The sequence below is a fragment of the Protopterus annectens genome, chromosome 10.part0 (assembly GCF_019279795.1).
Source record: "Protopterus annectens isolate FY-2018-M chromosome 10.part0, PAN1.0, whole genome shotgun sequence".
Taxonomy (NCBI): domain Eukaryota; kingdom Metazoa; phylum Chordata; order Ceratodontiformes; family Protopteridae; genus Protopterus; species Protopterus annectens.
Genome location: NC_056744.1, coordinates 1,416,118,479 through 1,416,140,286, shown reverse-complemented (window position 1 = coordinate 1,416,140,286; position 21,808 = coordinate 1,416,118,479). Strand labels below are relative to the sequence as shown.

Sequence of the window (21,808 nt, the reverse complement as noted above, 5' to 3'; positions counted from 1 at the left end):
ATTTTCTTCAGTGTGGTTATGATGCATTGGAAGCTTCATGTAGGGCAGCTATGACAGGGGCCATCATACGTAGACATGCTTGGTTGAAAGAACAGGCATTGCCAGATCATGTTAAAGTAAAGCTCCTAGATGCACCTCTGGAAAAACAGAAGCTATTTGATGCTAATGCACAGGATGTGTTGAAATCTATTGAGGAAAAGGCTAAATCAGTACAAACAGTCAAAGATTTCCTCCAGGTTCAGCCACCGAGGTTCAGCAGGAATTGGCCTTCAAAGAATTGGTCCTTTCCAGACACTGACAAGTTCCAAAGGGGAAAAAGCAGGCTTGCTCGAGGTAGAGGGCAATACCGAGGCTCCTACAGGGGCAGCCAATGGCAACCAACTAATCAGAGAAGTGGTGCAGGGACTTCTACTGCTCCACAGGGACAATCACAATGACTTGACTATGACACCGCCGACCAAGGCTCAAAGAGAAGCACCTTTAGGCGGAAAATTATCCTTATTTTCAAAGAATTGGCACATTTTAACAAAGGACAAATGGATTCTGGACATAATAGACAAAGGTTACAGGTTCCACTTCCATACCTTACCAACAAGACAAGGCATGCCAAACCTGCCACAAAATCAAAGGGCAGAGGCACTCATGCAAGTTTCAAACCTGTTACAAATCAAAGCAATAGAAAAGGTTCCTCCTCAGGAACAAGGCCAGGGATTCTACTCAAGACTGTTCCTTGTTCCAAGAAAAGAAAAGCAATGGAGACCTATACTGGACTTGTCCACTCTAAACACTTTTCTCATTGTGCCAAAATTCAAAATGCTGATGTTACAGCAACTTCTTCCCATGCTGGGCAAGGGGTCTTCGCTGGTTACTCTGGACCTCAAGGAGGCATACCTGCATGTCCCAATCAGACACAGTTGCAGAAGATACCTCAGATTTCTTGCAGGGTCAGAGCATTATCAATTCTCAGCATTGCCGTTTGGCTTATCTACTGTGCCCAGAGTATTCACAAAATGCCTGGCATCAGTAGTTGCACATTGCAGGCTCCAGGGGATACAAATATACCCTTACCTGGATGACTGTCTTTTACAAGCGGACAGCAAACAAGCCTTGATAAGAAACTTGGACTATGTCATACACTTACTACAGGCTTTGGGATACACAGTCAACATTCAAAAATCAAGACTACTGCCATCCCAACAAATAATTTTTCTAGGAGCCAAACTGGACACAAACTCACAAATGGCTTTCCTCACAGAAGAAAAACAAGAACAATTACCAGATTATTTCAAAAGCCTAGCAAAGCTCACCCAGATGACTGCAAGGAAAATCCTGCAGGCCCTGGGTTTCATGGCATCTTGCATTCTTCTGATTCCACTGGCAAGACTACACATGAGAAAACTACAATGGTACCTAAAAAGTTTATGGTCTCAACACAGCCACAACTTAGAAGAAATTATACCACTCATTCCATGTCTTCAAAAGGAATTTTTGTGGTGGGCTCAAGCAAGTCAATTAAACAAAGGCATGTCTTTCAACAAACCTCAAGCAAGCCAAACCATTACAACAGATGCCTCAGATCATGGATGGGGGGCGCACATGGAGGGCAGATGCATTCAAGGGCAATGGGCTCCCCGGGAAATGCATCTGCACATAAATCAAAGAGATGTCGGCAGTGATTCATGCAATCGAGGCCTTCGGAAAATTTCTTCAGCAAGGTCATCTGCTAATAAAGACAGACAACACCACTGTCATGTGGTACATAAACAAAAAGGGAGGCACTCATTCTTACCCCCTCTGCAGACTAACAACGACTCTTTGGGAAAAGTCCCTGAAATTGAACATACAGTTGCAATCCCAGTTTGTTCCAGGGAAGAATAATGTTCTGGCGGACAGTCTAAGCAGAAACATTTTGGACCCGCACGAATGGATGCTGCATCCAGACATTTTTTCACAAATAAATCATGCATGGGGAAGGCCGGACATAGATCTCTTTGCCTCTCACCTCTGTCATCATCTGAAGAAGTTCTGTTCGAGGACACACCATCCTCAAGCCTGGAGAATGGATGCTCTCTCCTTCAGCTGGAATTCTCTGACAATCTATGCATTCCCACCTCTACCATTAATGACCAAGGTGTTACTGAAGATCAAAGCAGAACAACCGAAGGGTATTTTGATAGCTCCAGACTGGCCAAGGCAGCACTGGTATCCATTACTAAGGAGCATATCTCGCACCAAGCCGTGGCCCCTGCCTCAATGGCCTCTGCTTCTAACTCAGCACAATTACAGGACTGTTCATCCCAACCTGCAAACTTTGCAGCTGACAGCTTGGAGGGTTCCATGACTTCTACCCATATCTCTCTCTCCAAAAAAGTTCAAGAGATCTTACTGGAAGCACGCAGACCTTCCACCAGAAAAACTTATTCAGCTAAATGGAAGAGATTCATCATCTGGAATGCCAACAAGGGTCAGGATGCATCAGTAATAAGCATGCCACAGATACTAGAATACTTGACAGAAATGCTTCATAGTGGCCTTTCATATTCTTCCATAAAAATACACGCTTCAGCAATCTCAGCAAAATACAACTGTGATCCACCTGTGTTTTCACATCCTTTGCTAAGACAGTTTCTAAGAGGGATAAAGAATATCAATCCTCCCAGGAAACCACCAGTGCCTGCATGGGACCTCAACTTCGTCTTGGAAAAATTAACTCTTCCTCCTTTTGAGCCAGCAGCATCTTCAGAAATGCAATTTCTCTCCTGGAAAACAGTTTTCCTGTTGGCAGTTACCTCAGCAAGAAGAGTCTCTGAGATACAGGCCCTTATGGCAGTACCTCCATTCCTCATTTTTCATCAGGACAGAGTTTCTTTAAGAACCAATCCTTCATTCATGCCAAAAGTGATATCCAGGGTGTCTCTAAATCAAGCAATTCACCTGCCTACTTTCTTTCCCAATACTCAAAATAAAGGAGAAAAGCTGCTGCACACTTTGGACATACACAGACAATTACACTACTACTTGAACAGAACAAAGGCCAACAGAAAGTCTGACCAACTATTTGTAGCTTACGCTGCTGGAGTGCAAGGAAAGGCAATTTCCAAACAAACAATTTCAAAATGGATTGGACACTGCATCAGATTCTGTTACTCTTTCCATGAAAAAGGTGTGCCAGCTAATATCAGGCCACACTCCACCAGAGCTATAGCCACCTCCACAGCCCTTCTAAGAGGGGTGGCTACAAAGGACATTCTAGAAGCTGCTACATGGAGCTCCGTGCATACATTTTCCAAGCACTACAACCTGCCTTTATACTCCAGATCCTGAGCAGGCTTTGCTTCGGCAGTCCTGCAGGGCATTTTAGCTACACCATCTTTTTCTTAGAACCTACCACCCCCAGCTTGGCTATGGTATTCAACCCATATGTCAGGACTGCAGTTGCATTCTTGAAGTACATAGTACAGTTTTGTACCTACCATAAATGTAGATGTCCTATAGATATGCAACTACAGTCAGGTTTACCCTCCCTCCTACCCCTCTGTAATTTACTTTTTTGGGTCCACTACCCCTTTTCCAACTTAGCTGGGGATAGCATTTATGGTGTATCTGTTTATTACTATTGTGCATGTCTGGAATTTTATCCATTCTCTAAATTTTAGCCTTCCTTGGAGGGCACCTGGCATCTGGGGCAAGAAACACTGAAGAAGATGGCGTCGGCTCATGCTTTTATACCCCAGCCGCTCTGACGTCGGGGAAGAGGCGACATCAGCCGACGCCGGACCCAGACTTTGGAATCCGGCCAACCGCGGGGCTGCCTGAGGCAGGACAACCCATATGTCAGGACTGCAGTTGCATATCTATCGGACATCTACATTTATGGTAGGTACAAAACTGTACTTTCTCCCTACCGTCCCTCCTGATAGGAAGCCCGACTGTGCATTTCCAGAGCCAGTTGGGGGTCGAATCTCTTTATACCCGGAGGCCTGGCAAGACATCACCCAGGACCAATGGGGATTTAAGAATAATTTCCGGAGGTTATGTTATTCCCTTTTCATCAGACCCCCCCCCCCTCCAGTCAGGAAAATCCCGGATGTTCCACCCAGTCAAAGGGATTACGCAGCTTCAGAAGTTTCAAAGCTGCTAGAAAGATGCCATTCAACATGTCCCCTCGGACCAGATCAGATTAGGGACTTAATCAAGATTCTTTTTTGGTGCCGAAAAGAACAGGGGACCTGAGACCCCATATTAGATCTCAACCGATTGAACAACCATGTACAAAAGTCCAAGTTCCGAATGGTCACATTGCAGTCTATTCTCCCATTGTTGTTAAAAGAAGTATGGATGTGCTCCACTGGCCTCAAGGATGCTTACTACCACATCAAAATGGACAGGGCATCCAGGAGTCACCTACGCTTCCGGCTGGGAGCCAGTCATTTTCAGTTTTGAGCCCTGCCCTTTGGTCTCTCCACAACCCCCAGGGTGTTCATGAAATGCATGGCAGTGGTGACTGCTCACTTGAGATGTCAAGGATTCCAAGTGTTTCCATATTTGGATGACTGGCTCCTCACTGCCACCACCAGGCATCTACTAATTCAGACCAGGACGCCACTATAAATCTGTGTCAACAGGAATAACATTGAACTGGGAAAAATCTGCCTTGTTGCCATCACAGCATGTCACTTTTATAGGTTCAGAACCAGACACCGTCCTTATGTGGGCGTTTCTACCACAGGAAAGAATCAGAGCCCTACAACAACAAATTCATACCCTGCTCCCTCTGAGAAGAGCGAAGGCCAGATGGGTTCTCCAACTGTTGGCCGCGACGATTGTTAGTTCCTCTAGCAAGGTTACATATGAGACTCCTTCAGTGGCTTCTCTTTGCCCACTGGTCTCTTCAACATCTTCCTCTTTCTCACCCTATTCTACTTACGGACAGGTGCAAACAGGATCTCAGTTGGCTTCGCACCGACAATCTGGACACAGGAAAGCCCTTTGTTTCGGCACCCCCGATTGCCACTGTGACCACGGATGCCTCCCAGATGGGGTGGGGGGGGGCATTATCTAGGCAGGACAGTCCAAGGCACATGGCAAGAGCACGAGATGCATCTGCATATCAGTGTCCTGGAGATGAGAGCTGTGCTACTTGCATTGCAGGCACTTCATAGCTTTCTTCCTCTCGGGACTATTGCAATCCACTCTGACAATATGTCAATGGTGTGGTATCTGAACAAGCAGGGAGGAACCAAGTCATATCCCCTGTGCAGAGAGTCCGTGCGAGTGTGGCAGTGGGCAGTGTCTTCCCAACGTTTTCTGGTGGCAACGCACATTCCAGAAAAGTCCAATGTGATCGCAGACAGGCTAAGCAGAGCTTTTCTGATGCCTTTCAAGTGGTAGCTGAACTGTCAAGTTGCAGAACAGATCTTCCGCAGGTGGGATCAGCCTTGTTGCGACCTTTTTGCCAGCCCCCCTCAATGCCAAATGCAGCAGTTACCTCACGTTGATCCCCCCTCAGGGGGAGTCACCCAGGGATGCTCTAGTCCACGATTGGCCCTCCGGTCTGCTATATGCCTTCCCTACGGTCCCCTTGCTGTCAAAGGTTATTCAGAAAGCGCAATCCTTGGGAAGCAGAGACGCTCCTTGGATTCTGGACCCACAACCAGACTTACTGACACATGTCAGGGCAGCTCCATCCCTCTGCGAACCCTCCAGTTGACAGCCTGGCTACTCCACTTCTGTCATTAGTTAGGCTTCATCATTTCTCACCGGAGGTAGTTCATATTTTATCTTCCTCTCATAAGCCCTCGACCAGAAGATTTATTTCACCAAATGGAAGAGATTTTCAATTTGGGCTCATACCCAAAGGATTGACCCTTACACGGCTCCAATTTCATCTGTTTTGGAGTTCTTGTCTATGCGTTTTCACCAGGGCTCAGCGGCCGCTACCATCAAAGTCCAGTTGGCGGCGATTTCTACCTTTCATGTCACAAATGAGCCTAGTCTGATGGCTCATACTCTGTAAGGCTTTCCTGAAGGGCACTCTGTTACTTCGTCCTCCGGTATAGGAACCTGTCATGCCCTGGGATTTAAACTTTGTTCTACAGGCTCTTACTTCACCCCCCTTTGAACCTGCAGCTACTTGTGATTTAAAATTCTTGACCTGGAAGACTGTCTTTTTAGTAGCCATCACGTCAACCAGACTCGTTTCAGAGATTGAAGCTCTGTCAGTCAAACCCCCATACTTGATTTTTCATAAGGACAGGGTTTCTCTTAGACCGAACCCCTCCTTTCTTCCCAAAGTGGGGTCAATCAGTAACCTTTGAATTGCCAGTGTTTTTTCCCCAGTTCTCAAACAAGGCAGAATTCAAATTCCATCAATTGGATGTACACAGACAACTGCGTTTTTATCTGCACAGAACGAAAAACCTCAGGAAAAATCTGATCAATTGTTTGTTTCCTTTTCGGAAAACAGAATGGGGTCTCCTGTTTCCAAAGTCACTCTATCCAGGTGGATCTCCAGCTGTATATCCTTTGTTTATTCCTCAGGGGGTAAAGATTTACCGTTTCCGGTGAAGGCTCACTCTGCTCTGTCTGTATCTACATCTACAGCCTATCAGGCCAGATTGTCTTTTGATGATATTTGTGCTGCGGCTACTTGGGCATCTCCTCACACCTTTGTTACTCATTACAAGTTGGATGTGGTATCTAGGGGCAGGTCTTCCTTTGGTTCCACAGTGCTCAGGAGTATTTTCCACTGAGCCTCCCAGGATTTAGGTGCTAGGGACGCTGTCCCACGGGTAAGAATGTAGGCGAGATTGGACTACATAACATCAAGAAGTTATGTACTCACCATAACGTTCGATGTATGTAGTCCATCTCGCCTCACATTCTTACTTATTCCCCCTTCCTGGAGGATAGGTCTGGTTTCAGAGCTCCCTTAATTCTTGGTTTGTTCTTCCTTTTTTTGGGTGTTGTTATGCATGGAGTATGAGTGCTGGTGTTTGCAGCAAACTAGATCTGGGGATATAGAGCAGTGCAGCATGGGATACCATCTTAGCCCAGCCAATAGAAAGACTTCGAGCTAGAAAAGTTTTGGCTGAGTCGGAGCCGACATTCGGCTCCGAACCCACGGGTAAGAATATGAGGCGAGATGGACTACATACATCAAATGTTATGGTGAGTACATAACTTCTATTTATGCTACCCCAAACAGAAACAGTTTAGTGTACATGGGGGATGTACCTCAGCGTGTGGACATTGCCAAGCTTGTAAATATATAGATAGTAGTGGGGTGTTTAGTCACCCCGATCAGGGTAGAATTTATAGGTTCAGTGTTCAAACCTCATGCAGTACTCTCCATGTTGTTTATTTGGCACACTGTATCACATGTAAAAAAATTCTACATTGGTAAGACGGATAGAGCATTAAAGGACAGAATTAGGGAACACTACTACAACATAAGTAAGAATGATACAGTGAGTGCTCTCTCTAAACATGTATCTGAGACTGATAGAACACATTATTTTAAATTTTTAGTAATTGGACAAGTTATAGAAAGTAATAGAAAGAGAGATATTAAGAATCAAACAGAGCAGTTGGAGTCAAAGTGGATAATTAGGATGAGGGGTGATTTTGGGCATGGCCTGAATGACAGAGTTCCACTGAGACCTAAACTCAAGGCTAGAGCCCTTAAGAGGAAATTAATTGTTTTAGGTAGTATGTTATGTATTAGTGCTTTAAAGTGTTATTTGCACATGTTTTTGTGTGTGCTTCTGTGAATGTTATTGTTTTAATGAATTATTTTAGATACTGATTTATTAATTATGGTATGAAATAATGTTTTTAATAGTTTTTCATGTTTTTGTAAGTGTTGTTGCTTATAGTGCTTGTCTCTCTAATTTACAAATGATGTGATACATGTGACTTATTTCAATGTTATTTAAGGAGGGGTTTTGTTAATGTGATTTATATCTGATGAAGTAGTGATACTACGAAAGCGCTTATGTCCTTATTTTTTGTGAATTAGACGGATTCATCTACAAGCCTTGCTGTCATTTCTGGGTCCACCTGCTGTTTTTTGTGTGTATTGAACATTTGTTTGGAAGGACCTTGGTGCTCACTGTGGTTGGTGATCGTTTTTATTTGATTGTTGATGATGTGTTTTCAGAATCCAGTATGGCCCCTGATTCCTTGCCTCCAGCCCCTAGCAAACCAGACAGGTACTACAGGGTTCCTGAGTCCCACAAATTCCTTTTCAAAAATCCTTTTGCGGACCCTGAAACGATTTCTCAGGGGCCCAAGGACATTAAGGCTTCTACTGCTAAAAATCCTACCCCTTCTGATAGAGACTACAGGGCGCTGGATAGATGGGGTAAAAAGGTTTATACTTCTGCAACCTTAGCAACCAGGGCTTTAAACTGTCAATTTCATATGCTAAAATATCAACAGCATTTCAAGGGACTGCATAACAAGAAAATGATGTTGATATCTGATTGTGTGGAGAATAAAGATTTGCAGGATTTATTGCATTCAGCTAAACAAGTTGGCAAACATACTTTGCAATGTGGTTTTGATTCTTTAGAGGCCTCTTGTAGAGCTGCTGTTACTGGGTCTGTGCTTAGAAGGCATGCTTGGCTTAAGGAGCAATCTCTGCCTGATCATGTTAAAGCAAAACTTTTGGATGCTCCTTTACAGCAGGACTGCCTCTTTGGCAATAAGGCTAAAGAAATTCTAAAAAAGATGGAAGATGAAGCAAAATCTATGCAAACTGTGAAAGATTTCTTACAAGTGCAACCTCCTAGATTTAGTACGCATTGGTCTAAGAACTGGTCCTTTCCTGCTCCTTCCAGAGCCACTTTGGCCAAACCCAGACATTCCAAAAACACCAGGTTTCAGTCCCAAGGGGCTTTCAGAACTAAGCAATGGGGTGCTTCCACTTCCAAATCTGGAAACAAGGCACCACCCAATGATAAACAGTCTCAGTGACTTCCCTTTGAAATGACCAAGCACTTACTTCTTAGCCACCACTGGGGGGAAAACTGGCTCTTCATTCAAGAAACTGGCAACTTATAACCCAGGACAAATGGGTTTTAAATATAGTGTCCCAGGGATACAGATTTCATTTCCACACGCTGCCAACTCCAAACGGGTGGACAGACCTGCCCCCAAATCAGTGGGCGGAGGCACAGAAACAAGTACTTTCCCTCCTAAACATGGGGGCTCTTCAACTAGTACCAGAGGAGGAAAAGGGACAAGGTTTCTATTCCAGACTTTTCCTGGTGCCCAGAAAAGACAAATCATGGCGTCCAATTCTGGACCTGTCTACTGTAAACACCTTTCTGGACATTCCAAAATTCAAGATGCTGAATCTTCAGTTACTTCCTATGGTAGGCAAGGATGCCTGGTTGGCAACTCTCGACTTAAAAGAGGCTTACCTGCATATCCCAATCAGGGAATCTTGCAGAAGATTCCTATGCTTCAAAGCAGGCTGCATGCATTATCAGTTCTCTGCACTGCCCTCTGGCTTGTCTACTGCCCCCAGGGTATTCACAAAGTGTCTGGCTCCAGTAATTGCATTTTGCAGGCAAAGGCATATTTAAATATATCCATACCTGGACGATTGTCTAATTCAGGCAGAAAACCAGGTCATTCTTCTAAACCATCTGGCATTTGTAAAAAGAGTTCTAACCTATCTAGGGTACACCATAAACAAAGAAATCTCAACTGGTACCCTCTCAAAAGATTACATTCCTGGGTGCAAGCTTGAATACAACTGCCCAGATGGCTTTCCTTACGCCAGAAAAGCAAATTCCTTTGGTGACTTGCTTCAAACAGGTGGCCACAAAAACCCTGCTATCTGCAAGGCCAATACTGCAAGCCTTGGGGTTCATGGCCTCCTGCATTCCTATAATTCCGTATGCAAGACTGCATATGAGGAAACTTCAGTGGTACTTAAAAAGTTTATGGAGTCAACATTGTCGCAGCCTGGAAACAATGATTCCTATCATACCTTGCCTGCGCCTAGAGTTCCTATGGTGGTCAGAGGCATGCCATCAAAACAAGGGAGTGCCATTCACACCACCCCCTGCCACCCATACCCTAACTACAGATGCATCAGACTATGCATGGGGGTGGGCTCATCTGGCAGGGAAGTGCATTCAGGGCAAATGGAGCCCAAATCAAATGCACCTTCATATCAAAAAGAAATGCTAGCTGTACAGAATGCTCTGACAGCCTTCAAGTACTACCTTCATCCAGGACAATTACTGATAGACGGACAACACTACGGTTATGTGGTACATAAACAAGCAGGGGGGTACACATTCCTACCCCCTCTGCAGACTAGCCATGACATTGTGGAACATGGCCTTGAGCTACCAAGTACAACTACAAGCTCAATTCCTGCCAGGAAAGCAGAATGTTCTGGCAGACGAACTAAGCAGAAATCTCATGGACCCTCGCGAATGGAAACTGGAACCACGGATTTTCAACATGTTGACATGAAAATGGGGGAGCCCAGACATAGATCTTTTTGCCTCACCCCAGAACTGCCAGTTGGACAAGTTTTGCACAAGAACTCATCACAAAAAAAGCCTGGAAAGTGGATGCTCTGTCCTTCACCTGGAAAAACCTATCAGTCTATGCCTTTCCCCCTCTGCCTTTGCTCTCCAAAGTTCTACTAAAAGTCAAACAGGACAAACCAGAAATGATTTTGATTGCTCCAGACTGGCCTCGCCAACACTGGTACCCACTCCCGTGCAGTGTGTCACACATTTCTCCATAGCACCTGCCTCAGACACCTTCCTTACCGTCTCAGCAGGAGAACCAAATTCTGCACCCTCAGCTCCAAACATTGAATCTTGCAGCTTGGCTAATCACTTAAATTCCCCCTTAGCATCCCTCAGCAAACCTGTGATTGATGTCATTTTGGAGGCAAGAAGACCTAGTACTAGAAAATCTTATACTGACAAATGGAAAAGATTCTGTGCTTGGAATCAATCTCAAGGGATGAGCACAGCAGTGCCCAATTTACCTCAGATTTTGCAATACTTAACTGAGATGCTTCACAAGGGCCTGTCTTTTTCTTCCATAAAAATCCATGCCTCAGCCATTTCAGCTCATTACAACACAAACCCCCCCCCCCTTCTTTCATCCTCTTCTAAAACAGTATCTCAGAGGGGCCAAAAACCTGAGACCACTCAGGAGGGCCCCTACCCCTGCCTGGGACCTTAACTTTGTATTGGAGAAACTCACTCTACCTCCTTTCGAGCCAGCTGCAACTGCAGACTTAAAATTTATTTCCTGGAAAACAGCCTTCCTTTTAGCAATCACTTCAGCTAGAAGGATATCTGAATTACAAGCCCTTATGGCAGTGGAGCCTTTCATCATCTTTCATGCGGACAGGGTGTCACTCAGGACCAATCCATCATTCATTTCCAAGGTGGTATCCAGTGTGGCTCTTAATCAGTCCATTCATTTGCCAGCTTTCTTTCCCAATCCACAGAACAAGGAAGAGCGGATTCTGCATTCATTGAATGTACACAGACAACTTAGATTCTACTTGGACAGGACTAAATCTCTAAGAAAATCTGAACAACTGCTGGTAGCATTTGCTGCAGGGGCAGAGGGGAAGGCTATTTCAAAGCAAACCATTTCTAAATGGATAAGCCATTGTATTAATTTCTATTATAAGCACCATGGAAAACCTTTCCCCCAGGGAATCAGATCTCATTCGACCAGGGCCGCATCTACTTCAACAGCCTTTCTCAGAGGTGTTCCTACCAGGGATATTCTAGAAGCTGCTACCTGGAGTTCAGTTCATACTTTCACCAAGCATTATCACTTACCAATTTTCTCTAAATCTAGAGCTGGCTTTGCCACTGCTGGTTTGCAGAGCCTTATAGCTGGTCCAAATGCTGTATAAATCCATCCAACCATAGCTTTGGGAATCTACCCAAATGTAAGGACTGCAACAGTGAAACATGAAGAACATAGTACAGTTGTGTACACTTACCATAAATGTATTTGTTTGAGTGTATTCACTGTTGCAGTCCTGATTACCCTCCCTCCAGCCCCGTGATTTTCTCTTACTATACCTCTACTTTCCTTTACTATGCTTAAAAGTCTTTTTGGTGTATTTGCTTTTGTTTGGACATATATTTCTGTGGTTTTAATTATATATATTTTGCTCCCCATTTGGGGGACATCTGACATCTGGGGCAAGAAAAACTGATGTAATGGCGTCGGCTGCATGTTTTATACCCCTGATGACCTGACATCATGGAGGAAAGGGCAGCAACCGATGCAGGACCCAAGACTTTGTTAATCAGACAGACTGAGGGCAACCTGCCAGCAGATTACCCAAATGTAATGACTGCAACAGTGAATACACTCATACATCTACATTTATGGTAAGTGTACACAACTATACTTTGTCATTGAAGATTCTACAGTAGAAAGAATAGAGTTTTTTTGATGTCATCAGAGGACCACCATCACAAGCTGTAGAATTTAATTCACCGGGTTCTATGTAATTTTTTTTTTAATAGTACACATTCATTTCGAATCTGGTTAAAGGCATTTCATGATTGAGTCAGCCAACATTTTAATGCAGTTAGATGTTGTGTTAGGATATCTGATCTAAATTCACATCATCTGTCTGCAGTTGCTCCTCTTTGTAATGTATTTTTTTTTTTATATAGAGAAAATCGTTTGAAGAAGATAGAGCAGCATGGCTTAAACAGCAATTTTTGAACATGAGTCCCTTCCAAGATGTCAATAAGTCACAAACTGTGAAAGTACCCAGTGCCTTATCAAGTAAGTACAGAGTATGCAACTCAGTGTGGCATTCAACATTGCATGGGTATTAAAACAACTGCAATATGTTCATTTTTATTAAGAATGCCAGGAAGTCAGATTAGGATTATTGAACACAGTTAAATGCCTTGACTGTTATACTGAAGAAAAATGTGTGGCCAATTTTATTTATACATCCTAATTTACACTGTTCCTTTTTGTTTTAATGAAACCAGAATGTTTGCCTCATAGCACATGTAGTACATATTTGACTACATACATAGATATACAAGTGCAAGGACACAATAATTTGGAAAGCAAAAATATGTCTTGGCTGGTTACAGTAACAGCAATGGATATTTGTTCATTTTCTGATGCCTACTTTATCATTTTTGGGTTTAGAGGGTGCTATAGCCCATCCTGGCAGGCAATAGGTGTAAAGCAAAAAAAAAAACACTTCTGAACAGGGTGACATATGATCATAGGACACACACACACATAGTGGGCAGTTTGGAAGATCAGTAAAACCAAACAGACGCAGAGAGAACATGCAGACTACACAAACAAGGCATGCCAACCAGTGACTGAACCTAAAAACTAAGTGCTTTGAATAAGTAATGCTAAATGCTGTTCTGTTGTTCTCACCTGTAGCAATAAATAAGTGCAAATTTTGCAAGTAATTGAGTAGTGTCTGACCAGTTAGCATACTTGTACTATGTCCACTAAGTTGCTTGCATCCAATAACCAAAGCATAAGGGGCTCATCTGGCGGGAGGAGATATGCCCATAGGACTGCTTTTGTGTTGTGAGCATAGTGATACCACAGAGTTTAAATTGGATGTAGTATAATTCCGTTTTCCTTCACTTGCAAGGGACAGCAGCAGCAGAATTCATGTACAGATGACTGTCCTTCCATTCATGTAATTGATTGTCTGCATTGCAGTGCATTTAACAAAATCCAATACCAACTGTACAGTATGGTTTTATGAGACTGTCACTGTGGCTGGCAGCATTCAAGGTTACTGAACCAAAAGGTCACTTTCCTGTGCAGGTAGGAGATTGACAGGAATGCACGAACCATCAGATAAGGGGAGCAGGTAGGTCATTTGTTGGATTGGAGCAGTAAAAACCTGAATGCCACAGAATTTTATTTTATTAATTTATTTATTTTACATCTGTTGACTGGGATAGTCCAACTGGAGCCATGTCCATTTTCAGTGGAGGCCCAGGGAGATAATCTCCGAGTTATCAGATACAATAGTACAAGTATTACAAGAGTACATAAATAGTATTACCAAACAATACATAGGCAGACATGAGAAACACCTGTTTGTATCCAGAAAAAGAAAAAAAAAGCATAGAACCTTAAATCAAATGCAAAAAAATGTATTATCATACCATTCGGCAAAAACACGGCCCCTACTGATTACCACATGAACGGCAACCCCCTAACTACACAACCTGTGTTGAGAGACCTCCTCGCGCCTTACCCAGTCGAAAGGCTTAAATCTATTATGCGACATTAACAAAACCTGCTGGAGAGTTAGGTTTATCTCCCAGAGGCTGCCCCGTCTCTGGAAAAGACTCCCCATACACGTCAGACAAAGTATGTCATTGACTCTCTTCAACAAAACCTTGATGAGTGGATGGGGAACCACAAATTTGTCCCAGGGGTTCCACCTGTGTCCCTCCTTGACAGGGATGACAGGTGCTGATTGAGGTTTTTTTTTTGGGGGGGGGTAAACTCTTGGCTAGGTTTGTAAGGGCCCCAGGACTTTTAGCGTAGTAATCTCCTATGATCCTATGAAGCAGGGTTCATTACATTAGATTAGAAAGACTGAACTATCACCTAACATTGATGTCAGTGACCAGTGTAGCACTAGCCTCTGTTGTTTAATAGCAACTTTATCCAGCAAGCTGCAATTACTATTTAACTACCTGCAAGTATGCGGGCAGTGCCTTCTGTGTGGAGTCTGCATGTCCTTCCCGCGGGTCGAGTGGCGTTCCAAAAGACATATGTGAATGGGCATGCCATCGTTGAAAGTTGGGCATCAAGCTGGCAACTCGGCACCATGAAAATCTACTGCCAATCATTAGCAGATTGGAGTTCTGCTGTGGCGACCCCTAACCAGGAAAAGCCGAAAGACAACAACAGTAACTACTACTACACAGAGAGCTAGCTTATTATGCAAATTTTTGTTTTGTGTTAATCCTGCTTAAAGGAAATTTCAGTATTTAAAAAGTAGGTATCTTCCTCTGATTTTTAGGTGCAAGCGTTGCAGAGTAAGGTGCAACAGAAATTACAGTTTAATCATTTGACACTCGCTATGATTTTACATACACCTGTGGCCAAGCATCTCATTCAGTTCTTTTCTGACCTTCAGCTTCTGCTGGAGTGGCTTTATTCAGTCAGTGGATTTTTTCTTTCTTTCTTTAACATGACCTGTTTCCAAAAAGTCCTTGTTTTGGTAAGTTTGCAAGTGTTTATGCATCTCATTTCCATTGCTGCCTATGTATGATTTTAGTTTAATTTGTGCTTAAGTGGTTCCATGTGGCCTCAAAGTTGCAGGAATGCCAACATGTCCTTCCTTATCACTGTTGCAGTATTATTTACTGTTTGGATATCCTGTTAGACATCTGGCCAGCATACCAAAGCCTTTACACCTTCCAGGCATCATATGTCATACGTGCAAGGTGTAAGGTACAAATGTGACGTACAGACACCTAATCCACAGAACTTCTTTGCTGCAAGTCTGAATGCTGTCTCTAAATTTGGTCTGTATGCCATTCTCTGAGTTATTTAATTTATTGAGCCTTCTAAAGATAAGTGGCCCATTGGGATTCCTTCCTTTTCCTCCTCATAGTCTGTTTTCGTGTCATCCAGGAAGGGAAAATATGAGTGTGGGAAGCACATTTCTCATAAAGATAGACATATGAAGTACCTTTTTGTTTGGGTCCCACACATGACCATACACAGTGGGAGATTTGTCAGATGTTTGTGCCTAAGATGCTTCACAGTCATCTTTCATCCCTTTCTATTTATTTGGAAAACCAACATCTGAAGCTTTTGGCTTGGAGTACCATGGCATCTACCCACCCTGATGTTCAGCTGCCACTTAAGAAAAAAATTCAGAAAGACAACACTGATCCTGCTGCTGTCCAGTCTCCACCGGACAATCTCTATCAGGGTAGATGAAGAACCTGAGGGACTGCTCAGTGCCAATGTCCATGAGAACTGTTCAGTGCCAGTGTCAGTTCCCTCTGCCTCAGCACAGTTGGAGGTTAACACAGAGCTGTCTACCCACACTTCTATCGTGTCTCTGCATACATCTGGTGCAGATGTAGGGTGAGAACAATGGTAGATTATATCTAATGACCTTGAAGGATCTCCCAGATATTAGTATCAACCATGGTTTCCCCTCTGGTGCAGATGTAGAGGGAGAACCATGGTTGATTATATCAGAGGGGCCTAGGGGGTTTCCCAAAATATGAGTTAATGAAGAGGTGCCTAGTACGCTCATCGCCTATAGACATGGGTCTGAACCTCCTGGATTTGCTAAAGCAGATGTTCCTTTAAAAAAGAAACAAAAACAAACATGGCTTCTATGGCTAACGATCCTCACAGAGTGGCAGGATTTTACTCGAGGTCTTTTCAATACCTGTGGCACTGAAACTCCACAAGGTTTGTCCATGCTTCTACCTCCTGGTCTTCCATGTTTTCTAAAATGCCTAGAGATTCTGAATCTTCTGATGAAGAGTTGGATTCTTGTGAAGAGTCTTTGGCATCCTCCTCCCAGATCTACTCTCCTTTTGCCTTGGAGTCTGAGGAGAAATTCGCTATCCCCTGATTCTCCTTTTGAAGAATTATATTTTAGGGATACAGTGGTCCAAATGATGGAACACTTTAAGTGGGATTGTTCCCAGGTTTCTGGTGTTCAAAAAAGATACTATGAACTCTTACAAATGGACTTGCCCCAACCTTCTGCAATCCCTTCAGTTTTACCTGCCCTTTTGGATACCTTTTCTGCAGCTTCTCAGGCTCCTGACTGCCAGCTTCGGCCACTTAAGAAGTCAGACATATTTCTTAAAGTCTCAGAGGATTACAAGCCATTTGCCAAAAAAAGTCCTTCATGTAATCCTGCTGCTGTTTCTATGTCCACAAATAAGATGTCTGAACTGTTTTCCTCTTCCAGGTGTTTTCCTTTTGATAAAGACAGTTACGCTATGGAGAGCTATGGGAAAACATGTATACTTCTGCTGCTTCGGCTTTCAGTACCATTAATTGTCAGACGCACATGACTAGATATGTCCTGCCTCTTCTCTCCCAACATATGGGGGGTTGACAAATATGCCTGTTTTGGACAGGAAGACTTCTGTCCTCTCTCTCTTTAGTTCTCACAGGTGGCTCATCATTCCATTAAATGCAGTTTTGATGCTGCCAATGTCTCCGGATCTCTAATGAGGAAGCACTCTTGGTTGCACCTTCTGGACTTGCCTGAAGACATCAAGGCCAAACTATTAGATTCGCCATTAGACAACCAGAATCTCTTTGGTGCAGCTGCTGCAGAGTTGTTTAAAACTCTAGAATTTGAAGCAAATCTTTGTTGCGCCTTTCACTAAGTTCCGGAGAAATTATCCATCTAAACCTTCCTTTGCCTGTTGGCAGCCTAGACAACCTGCTAGGAGCAAGAGAGTTCCTAAGTACATTTTCACAGAAAAGCCCTGCAAGAGTTCTAGGGGCTAAAAATCTTCTTTTCCTGGTAAGTCTGCCTCTGTCTGTTGTCCATTCTTCCCTTCCCGTCAGCCAGATCCCTCTGTCCTTCAGGCTGGTTCTTTTTTTTTTCCTGTTTGGAAACAGATAACCACATACACCTGGGTACTCTTCATTATCCTAATTTTTTATTTATTTAACTTTTTATGGCTTGGAAGTCCCCCCCTTCATCCTCTGGCCTTCTACAGCCTCTTCCTTGCCAGCTCCCTCATTTTTCTGTTGTTCTTCAGATCTGGTGAAACAAAGAACCAGCAGCCATTTCCCTTGTCTCAGCAGGGAACAGATTTTTATTCCAGAATGTTTCTGGTTCCAGGTAAGGTCATGGAGGCCCATTCTAGACCTGTCTTTTCTTAACATCTTTTTCAAGGTCCTTTCTTTCAGGATGGTGTCTATCTAGACACTTTTCCCTCTGTTGCTTCCCCTTGCCTTTCTGATATCTCTGGATCTGAAGAACATTTTCCTCCATATTCATATTCACCCCCTCTTCAGGAAGTTTTTATGTTTCTCTCTTTCTTCCTCTAGTTATTAGTCCTCTGCTTTGTCTTTTGGCCTTTTTGCAGCTCCAAGGGTCTTTACCAAATGTCTGATCCCTGGGGTAGCCTTCTGCAGACTTCAGGGAATTTAAATATTCCCTTATTTGGGTAATTTTAATTCAAGCCCCCTCTCAGCAGCTCCTGGTTCAGAATCTATACTTCACTATACTACTCCTATGCAGTATGGGGCTCACCCTCAATCACCAAAAGTCTTCCTTTACTCAGTCTCAGGACCAAGTGTTTCTGGGTTGCAAGATTCAGACCATTACAGTACTGGCTTGTTTCCCACCTCTCAGGGTCCTCGTTTTGACTCTTTCAAACTTGAGCTGTGGCACTTTCCTTAAATATAGAGTTCTGTAGTCAGTGTGCTTAGATAGGTAAGGGATTGATTCTCACTGCTGTCAAATGGGAGGTGTGTGATTTTGCTATTGCTTGACATTAGAGAAAGCTTTTACACCAGCATGTGGACACTTATTACCAGATGACCATCTTCCTCATTAGTATAGTGGCGAGTATCCCTGCCTATCACGTGGGAGACCAGGGTTTGATTTTCCAACAGGGAGCATGTAACTTTTAGTGGGAGGTTGGCATAATGATTAAGGTATTTACCTAACATACACAAGGTACAGGGTTGATTCTCACATGGAGTAATTAAGCTTAAAATGCCCCACAAGGGCATTTAGCCAAGTACTAATCTATGAATCTGTGAGCTTATTTCATGTCTCTTCTTTCTTTCCTTCCTGCAAGGGAATTTTCTGAGCTCTGTGATAAATGGAATCCCCCATTTCCACCATTCCTTTTGACAAACTTCGCATGAGGAAATTTCCTTGGTATTTCAAAACCATGCGACTCCAGCACTGCCATCCTCTGGAGTATCTGGCTCCTTTCTTGCTTTGTCTCAAGCTCAAGCTTCGGTAATAGATTCAAACAGATTTCTTTGAATCCAGGTCTGCCTTTCCATGTTCCTCTCCCTGCTCAAGAGTTGCACATGGATGCTTCCGATCACAGTTGGGGAGCCTCCTGACAACCTATAAGTCCAGGGTGTTTTGTCCCCTCAAGCAACTGGCAGACCATATCAACATGTACAGGGCTCTACTTGTAGCTCTTTCAGCTTTTCACTCCATTTGGGTTCTAGGTCCTCTAAAGGTTTTTACAAACATTGTTCCAGTTATGTGGTACATCAACAAGCAAGGGAGCACAAAATCTTACCTCACTTGCAGGCTGTTCAAGTTTGGGATTTTGCAGACTGCCATCACTTACTTCTTCAAGCTGTCTACATTCCTTCAGGTCACAGTCTGGTGACAGGCTGTTTAAGCAGGTCCAGGACAAATCCTTACAAATGGATGCTTCACAAGTAGGTGATCTGATATTAATCTTTTTTCCATTCATCACTGATGGGTTCGGTTCCGAGCCCTCGGAACCGAGTCAGCCTATTACCAAGCTTGTGCCAGCCAAAAAAACTCTCGAGCTAAGTCTCTAACCAGAATGCCCTTCTCCCTGTTACCACAGATCTCGTTTGCCACGTAGCCGTAAAGACACGTTTCAGCCGAGCTCTCAGCTAAGTAAAATCTTTTTTGATATTTGTGTAAAAGTTTTTGGATATCTTCATATTTTACTAAACCTTTAGTATTACTAGTGTCTTTTCTTCAGTCTAACTGTATATTTTCCACTCTATCCATTGTTACCATTGGTAAACTGTAAGTACCATTGTTGGTATGGCCTTTTCCCTTACCCTTGTGGTATTTCTTCAATACCATAGCTGGTATTGTTTTCTCTTGCTTAACTTGTTAGCCTTTATCTTTATTCAGGTGTTTCCCTTTCTTCTTATTTACACTGTGTTGTAATATTGGTATTTTTCTTGTGATTTTCTGGTGATTTTTGAACTGAGTGAACTTCATTATTGTTGGATTGTACTGTTAGTTGTGGTGTTCATTTCTAATAAAATGTCCAGTAAGAAGGGTACTTCTAGCTTTAAGCATTGCACTTCTTGTAAGGGCAAGTTACCTAACAGTGACTTGCATGATGACTGTGTATACTGTTTGGGAGCGACCCACCTTTCGGTGCAGCCTCCATGTGATATTTGTCAGTGTTTCAGCCATTGCCCTCTTAATGAGCGCAAAAATAAACTCATTCTGAAGGGGTAACTCAAGTCTCCCTTCTCAGAGGTCATTTCTGCGATGGAGGTCTCAACCCCAACTTCTAAGGACAAAAAGAGATCCCGTTCTGTTCCTTCTTCACCATCGGGTGATTAGAGCAAACCTGGGAAATGTAAGGTCCCCAAGTTATCGTCTGAGCATAAAACAAGAAGGACGAGGTCCAGCCGACAGAAGTTTATTCACAACGTACCATGCACCATAACATTGACCTAGGTTTCGTCCGAATACTCAGACTTCATCAGAATGCCATGATACTGTTACAAACCACTTAAATAGTGCAATCAATCAATGAATTAACAATTCAATTAAGATCCAATTAAAACACTTAAAATAACCAATACTATCAAACATTTAAACTACCTTACAATATATACGATTGTTAACATTGTACAATGAAAATAAAAAAATACAAAAATGAATTACATTGTTTAAATGGAAAACCCATCTATAAATTAAATAGTTTTATAATTTTAAGTAAAAAAGTATATATGTAATATAATATAAATAACATTGTGTGTGTATATAGAAATATATGTATATATCTTGAATATTAAAACATAACTGTTGTTAAAAGTGCTTAACTTCACATAAAATTTAAATCTGTGTGAATACTATTGTTTGATACCTGTAATGTTCCTTAACTTGAGTATAGGCTTAACAGTACTATACTCATTTAATCCAGGATAATTGTGTGCATTTAATCTAAGCTGCCATTTTAATTCACATACATCCAAATGTGTATCCATAATCCTACCTTGCTGATCCACCTTTATCTGTTTCAATATACAGAATTTAAAACTATGATCAGAATGGTCAACCAAATGCCTGGCAAGAGCATTGGTGGTTTAAAGATGTCTAACATCCACCAAGTGCTCCCTTATCCTTTCCCTAAAATGCCTACTTGTTTTGCCTACATAAAAGGCATTACATTCTTGACATAAAGCAAGATAAACCACATTTTTGGTGTAACAATCAAAATGACCCAAAATAGAAATATGACAATGATTTATCACGAGGCTGTTACCAGTAGAAAATATATAGGGACACGTGGAACACCTTCCACATTTAAAATTGCCTGTTAGTCTATTACATGTAAGCCCCCTTCCCCATACATTCATTTCAAAAATGTCTTTAAATGATGAATCTTTCTTGTATACATAACTCAATTTACTGTTACATTGTGGGGCCAAATCCTTATCCAACTTCAAAATACCCCAATTCCTGTTGACTATTTTCCTAATCTCATCAGAATCACCATTGTATGTTGAAATAAACAATAAGGATGACTTTGCCAGAAAGGTTGACCTTACCAAAACATTACTTACGGGATTATTCAAATTGTTATCAAATTTGAAGATAGCTTGGAACACACCTATTTCCCTTTTGCGTGTTATTTCCTGAAACAGATCCAAACATAATTTTTCAGGATACCCTCTATTCAGAAATAGTGAAATCATAAAATTCAACTCATCAACTTACGTTGTGAATAAACTTCTGTCGGCTGGACCTCGTCCTTCTTGTTTTTTGGTTACATTGGTTGTGTACACACTACTTTTGGTT

The 21,808-nt window shown here is 42.6% G+C and overlaps 1 protein-coding gene across 1 annotated transcript in view; it reads left to right on the top strand.

Annotated features, from left to right (window-relative positions):
- Positions 1-21,808, top strand: part of LOC122814292 (SSX family member 2 interacting protein) — a 1,175,977-nt gene that overhangs the window by 933,784 nt on the left and 220,385 nt on the right. Inside the window, exon 9 of the mRNA XM_044086880.1 lies at positions 12,696-12,810. Coding sequence (XP_043942815.1) covers positions 12,696-12,810 — 115 coding nt within the window. The remainder of the gene's footprint in view (positions 1-12,695; positions 12,811-21,808) is intronic.